The sequence below is a fragment of the Phragmites australis genome, chromosome 7, assembly GCF_958298935.1.
Source record: "Phragmites australis chromosome 7, lpPhrAust1.1, whole genome shotgun sequence".
Lineage (NCBI taxonomy): Eukaryota > Viridiplantae > Streptophyta > Magnoliopsida > Poales > Poaceae > Phragmites > Phragmites australis.
The window spans coordinates 4,568,945-4,575,599 of NC_084927.1; the positions used below are offsets into that span (position 1 = coordinate 4,568,945).

General features: G+C 42.4%; 1 protein-coding gene across 4 annotated transcripts; it reads right to left on the bottom strand.

The window, feature by feature from the left end:
- Positions 1–1,263: 1,263 nt before the first annotated feature.
- LOC133923902 (uncharacterized) lies at positions 1,264–5,651 on the bottom strand. Of its 4 annotated transcripts, none has more exons than XM_062369203.1 (11): positions 5,481–5,651; positions 4,416–4,979; positions 4,058–4,242; positions 3,780–3,947; positions 3,500–3,658; positions 3,236–3,393; positions 2,979–3,096; positions 2,796–2,885; positions 2,629–2,700; positions 2,337–2,531; positions 1,264–1,881 (listed from the first exon to the last, which is right to left on the bottom strand). In XM_062369203.1, the coding sequence occupies exons 2-11, from the start codon at positions 4,903–4,905 to the stop codon at positions 1,807–1,809; spliced, it is 1,710 nt and encodes a 569-aa protein (XP_062225187.1). In that variant the 5' UTR covers positions 4,906–4,979; positions 5,481–5,651; the 3' UTR covers positions 1,264–1,806. The 4 variants fall into 4 exon arrangements, with proteins under 4 accessions (XP_062225187.1, XP_062225186.1, XP_062225185.1 ...); XM_062369202.1 differs by having other exon boundaries at positions 1,264–1,884; XM_062369201.1 differs by having other exon boundaries at positions 1,265–1,887.
- Between the last annotated feature and the right edge of the window lie 1,004 nt (positions 5,652–6,655).

Below are 6,655 nucleotides of genomic sequence, written 5' to 3' on the forward strand. Positions count from 1 at the left end.
AAGGTGGCAATAACTTGGGTTCCCCAAAACCATAAGCGAATTCCATCAACAATTCATGAATTGCTTGAGGCACAGCTTCAGTACCATATATTCCAAAACAATGTACCACTGCCATTGCCCACACATCATTACCCTTGCACCACTTCAACAATTATTCAATAGAGATTCAGATACCTCTCTGTTTGCAGGCAGCACTCCTTGCAATTTCACTTGCTTCCCATCATCCACAAACTCCATAGTTTTGTTTTCCCAATGGCATACCACTTGGCTATGGGGCTTTAACCAATCCATGCCTAAAATGGCATCATAGGCTGCTAAATTCAACACTCTCATGTCAGTCCTGAATGTGTGTCCATTGGACCACCATTCCAAACCTATCACTATGTGATCACTGATCATAATCTCACCATTGGCAACTTTCACCAATGCAGGTTTTGTTGGTTGTGGGACAATATCACCTCTTTGAAGCAGAGTTGAACTGACAAAGCTGTGTGAACTCCCAGAATCCAAGAGGATCAACATCACTTGATTCTTCAATAGAGCTCTCACCCGAATGGTTTCAACTTCATCAATACTAGCTATAACATTTTGAGCAATCCGGTTACAGCTGCTGGCTTATAAAGCCAACGCAGAGACATTGGCCCGTAAGCCCAACTCACGTGGGCCCCACTCACGCTAGATACAACTCAACTTCACCAAACCATATATATGCCTTTTTCCCATATGCCTCCGATTACACCTTCTCTCTTCAAACACCTTTAGTTTCGTTGACATCGTCACTGGAGCTATTATAGATGATAAGGAAAGGGCACAGATCGGCGGCGGCCACACGCAAGGGTTTGCAGGTGCCGAGCAGCATCGCTTCGTGAGAGGGGGTATCCGGCGATTGGGAGGAGCCGGTGATTGAGGTGATGAACGATCGGGGCTGAGAACCGGAAGATGCACGTGCAATCACGTGTACCTACCGAGGATCGAGAGAGGAGCGAAGTGGGAGATGGGAACAGTGAGATTTGAGGAGGGTGGGAACGACGAGATTTGGGGAGGTGGTTGGGGTCAACATATTCAAGAGGGGAACGCGTGGGCATCCAATGGCACGCCACCAAATTGCTATTAGCCATTAGATTAATGAACCACGACCATAGCATCTTTTCAAGTAGTAGATATAGTGTGCAAAATACAATTCTCATTTCCAATACACGGTTTTATTGAACAATAATATACTGTGCAAAACGCAATCCAAATAATGCATTTTTCTGAAATAACACTGTACTTGCTGACCGAACTAATCAAACAATCAGCCCTATTCAGTTCAATGCTATTGTAGTCCAAGGAAATATACACGTACTTCCCCTCCCTGCACCATCACACCCGCACGGCCACACTCCCGCCTCAAGTTGAATTTCTTTGGTTTTGTTAAGTTGGCGACTGGTAAATACACAGAGAACAAGGCAACCACCTTAATTTGACAACTCAACGTATCTTTCAGAAATCATGCCGCAATTAGAATCACGCACCATACTGATCAGTTGAATACTTTATGTCCTATTATATCTGACAGATAAATCCATATCCGTCAAACCAAAAAGTTTCATCACGCTGTAAGCAAAGCAAAAACCGACCTCTCTTCACAATTCAACTCTCCAGTCATTTTCAGGGCCCATAGGCTATGCTTTGCACGACCAGAACGTGTATGACAAGGAAATATAGCAGGTATAGTTCAGCAGAGCCAGCATTATAACATAGTTTGAGTTTTCACCAAATAAACAAAAGGTACCAAGAGCTTGTTTGGCTGTAGTAGATAAAGACTTAGACATCACTACTTGCTGCTTCATTGACCCTTCCTCTTGGTTTCAGGCAACCAAAGCATCCAGTATTCCGGATCTGCTGCTGCAGCAAAATAAATTGGAATGAAAACATTTAACCATGTCATCAGGTGACAAGTTGTGTGAAAACCAGATACAAAAGGGCCAGGGCAACCATACATACAACAGAAGGATCAACTAAAGAAAAAGGAAAGAAACAGTGTGTATACCATTCAAACACTACAGTATTCTGTAAATCAGAAAATCATTTTATCATGCACTTATATTAAGTCATTAAAAGGTAATCAAAAGGGTTGACACATGTTTGCTACCAAACCAATATCAACTAAGAGTTGGTAAAATGCTAATAAAATTCAACCAGACAAGGACAGGAGTTACACGATGCTTAAGCTCGCAAAGACAAGCATTTATAGCTTATACCCCCGCCCCCCAGCGATAAACACTATTCTACAGTACACAAGTAACCAAAATTCCTGTTGACTTTGCTGCATTCTCATCTGCTTTTCCACTAACCTTTTTGTGCTCCGAGCGGCTCGAATTCTTTTTCTCATCATCGTCTTTGTTAGATGAATTCTTTTTATCATCGTTGTTTTCCTCAGACAAATTATTTTTCCAATCAAACCCTTCATCGTCTTCATCAGCCAAATTCTTTTCCCCGTCAAACTCTTCGTCGTCTTCATCATCGGAAATTTTCAACCACTCTTGCAGCTAACATAAAATGAGTGTTAGTGAGCAGATTCATGAGAAGAACACAAAATAGTTAACACATTTGAGCTAGCAGCGCAATTTTCTTTGAAGTTTCTACCGTGGCCTTTTGCCTCGTCTCGCTCCTTTCCCTTGGGTTGTCTTTTTTTACTCCTTCCAGCTCTGAACCAATCTTGTGATCAGATTCATCGTGATTGAATGTGTGTTAGTAACAACATCCACAAGAGAAACATAAAAGAGTAAACACAATTTCTTTGAAGTCTGTACCTTGGTATTTTGCTTGGTCTCATTCGTTTCCACAAGGCTGTCTTCTTTCACTAGATCCTTCATAGAGCAATTCTTGTAATTGGATTCATCCTAATTCATTGCACATTAGTAAGGAGTTCCACGAGTGAAATATAAAAGTTCTAAATTTTGAGCCAACGGACCAATATTCTGTCAAGTCTTTACCTTGGTATTTTGATTGATGTTGTTTCTTTCTTCCAGGTTGTCCTTTTTTACCAGTTTCTTCTCAGAACAGTTCTTGTCGTCAGATTCATCACAAATAAATTCTCCAGCAGTGCTGCCCCTGGTAGTAGAGCACAACAATACATTACTATGCTTTTCACCAAAGAAAACAGAATCTGTATAGAATACTTGTCTTGCATATAATGATAATCCAAAAATATCTGCACAATAAAAGTAATATGTTATTATGCAGATCATACCCTGTAGAATCTTCCGCAGCAGAACATTCATCATGTATGACGTACATAGCTCCCAAGGTACAATTCCGGATAAAGAAGCTCCTGAGATTATCACCATTCTTGTCCTTCAGTTCTTTCCTCAGAAACTGGCACATCACCTTGGCCTCTTTCGTGATGCCCTAAAAGTTATTTTGCAAGCAACACCAAGATGTCCATGAACATCAAAGAGTTAATACTAAACATTAAGCAGGCCACAGCTTGTTTTGGCAGAGGCAAGGCATGTACCATCATAGCGGCAGCAGCAACAACATATTCAGGCCCTTTGTAGATCATAAAGCTTAAGGCAAACCGTCGGATTTCATTGCTCATACGGATGAAGACGATGGACGTACAAGTCCCAAAAATCAGCCAGTCGCACATCAGCTCAGCCTCCTTGGCGATACACTTGAAATCAAACCATGGTTCGCAATGGGCACAATAGTGTTGATAAATAAGAATCATCGATGAACATATCTCCAAATAAATGACTTGGATTGGTTTTTTAGAGGAAGGGACGGAGACATACCTTTAATGCGACAGCAGCAGCAGGAAATTCGAATTCCAGCACATTAATCATTTCACGTGCATGCTTGGTGATCTTGTCACTCATCCGCCTGATCCTGTCACCATCAGTAGGGAATTCTCCAGCACATTGGTCCCACAGAAACAAAAGATGCTCCTCCATCTTGATACACTTTAAAACCGCCGTTTCACAAATTGTAGTGCATATATAAACTAATTAGAAGATCAAGCTAGAAATACTAGAAACCAAAAAGGACAACAAGGTGGCAGGCAGGAAGCTACCGAGTGGGCCAGAGCTGCCAGGCCATTGCCATTATCATCTGCATTGAAATTGAGGTCACCAGCAGCATTGGCTTCCTTTTGGTTGTGGATGTAATATTCCCGGAGGTATTCCTTGTATCGGGACCAAGGATTTACCGAATCGTGCGGCAGTATCATATCCCAACCCCATGCTCTCTCGAAAAGATCTACACAAGACAACGAGCGATGAATTAAGTATAAACATATATCGATGAAAACGAAATAAAGGGGGAAGCAAACCCTCATCTCCTCTTCTCCTTAGTAACAATTAACAAAACTACAAGGAAAAATGGAATTGCATCGTCACATGGTAACTAGCAATCTAACCAAACAGAACTACCTGGGTAGTCGAACATCTCCAGCGGCGGTGGATTCGGGGAACCACGCTTCTTGGCATATTCACATCTTTTCGCCCACATGGTCATCCTCTCTCTAGCAGTTCTTTGCATGGTGGCCCAATGGTCGTTTAAGATTGCCTCAATCTCCTTCCGTTCGGCGTCGTCCATCTCCTCCTCCTCCTCCTCATCCACCACCACCTCCTCCTCCTCCTCTTCCTCTCCCACCCACCAATCGTACTGCAGCCGGTAATGGGGACTTGAGCCCATTGCGCTACTCTGATCTAAGGTTTTTGGGTGGGTGGGCGATTTTAGGGTAGGGTAGGGTTGGGGTTTCGTAGATTGGGAATGGACACGACCGCCGGGCGGGATTGGAGGAGAGGGAATCCGCATTACGTTGATGAGTTGATTTAATCCCCATTCTTTCGAATTTTCGATGCGAGAAGCGCAAGGGAGCACGCTCGAGTTGCATATAGCGGCGGCGGCTCGAGACATCTATTTTTTTGGACGTTACTATGCATCGGACGTCCGATCTATGGGACACTTGTTGCAACGTTAAAAAATAATATCTGTAATATTAAAAGTTAATGTTTATAATATTAAAAAATATGTACCAAAATAGTTTTATATGCCTAGCATGAAAAAGATCGTAATCTATAAAATCAAGTTTCTCACCCCTAAATACAACATCAACCACCCTAAATAACTGCAATATCTAAAAATTTCTATTGCAACATCCTAAAGCACTTAATGCAATATCAGTCCGATAAAATCACATGTAGCAACATCTCCAATTATCCGTTACAGTATCCTTAATCACATATTGCAACATCTGAAATCATCAGTTGCATCATCCCAAATCGATCCCCGCCCAAAAAAAAATCGCAAATCACATTTGCAACATCAAAAAAACCTTAATCATAACATCTTAAATAGGCTGATGCAACATTGAAAAATACAACATCCCCAAAATCGCATGTTGCAGCTTTCACCATCCATTTCCTGTTCAGACAATGAACTCTACTTATGGCAGTGAAAGATCTGTTGTGCTCCAACCGATGAGCTTGTACCTTTGGCCACTGCGGAGTCAAATGGAGGGAGCTCCGACATCTTCACGCAACAGGGAGTATCACTCCGCGAGCATCGCCTCGTTGGAGGTCTGGATCTCATAAAATCTGACGAGCTCTAACCATAGTGACATCATATCGAGGGAGCTTTGGCCTCTCTACGCATGGGACCATCACCCCCATGTCCTACTGCTCCGTAGCCTCCCTTGAGGCCTTGCAGTGAGAGAGGGGGGGCAGGAGCAGACTGAGCAAGCCGAGCTCGGCTGGTGTGCTAGAGAAGAAAGAAACAAATGGGGACTGGTGGGCGAGGGCGTGCATGTGACGGGAAAGGGGCCAAGGATGTAGAAGATAGAACTCGCTGGAACCGAGAAGATATGGACACGTGGACGCGCGTTCGATATTTTTAGCAGCCACAGACGTCTTGGCTCAATCATTGTTATTTTTTTCATGCCTGTGCCACAAGAACGGTCCATTTTCGCTGCTGTGGGCCTTCTCGCATGTTCGCTCCGTGGTAGTCCAGGAAATTCTAGATTTTGGGGTTATTTGGTATTCTAGAGTTTGGGATGTGTTGCATGTTTGTTTTAGCTATGTATTCCATTTTTATTTTAATTATATGATAATTGAGCTGTGCGGTGTGTATGTATTTTTAACTACAGCATTTTGAACTTGTAGTAAGGTGAGAAATACGAATTTTCGTAATAAAAACCATGTAAAGTAGCAAATTCAAACCTACATGCAATTGTCCTCCCCACATACAGCAAGCATTCGATCAACAACACACTTCAGAAACACCAAAGAAGTCCACAGCAAGACAGATTCCTTTGTACACCTACATGCTTGCTGTATATACCTGTATGCTATCTTTGTACACCTACAGTGTTCGAGATTACAAGCTCATGTTATATACAAGTTCCTTTGCTCCATACAAATGGCAGATGCATAGCAGATGAGAAGTTCTAAAACAACCTGCAGATCGCAGATTTTGCTATACAAAAATTAAAAGAAAAATGAATTGTATACATCGACGTGGAATGCGCTTGTCTAGCTATTTTGGTTCAGATTGTCTTGAGGTACCATGATCTTGCAAGGTCTTAACTTCACTCAGCTTTCTGTTGTAGCTAGCTGTAAGGATGGAATCGCTCCAAGAAAGCATAAAATCTCGTGCAACAGATGGTAAA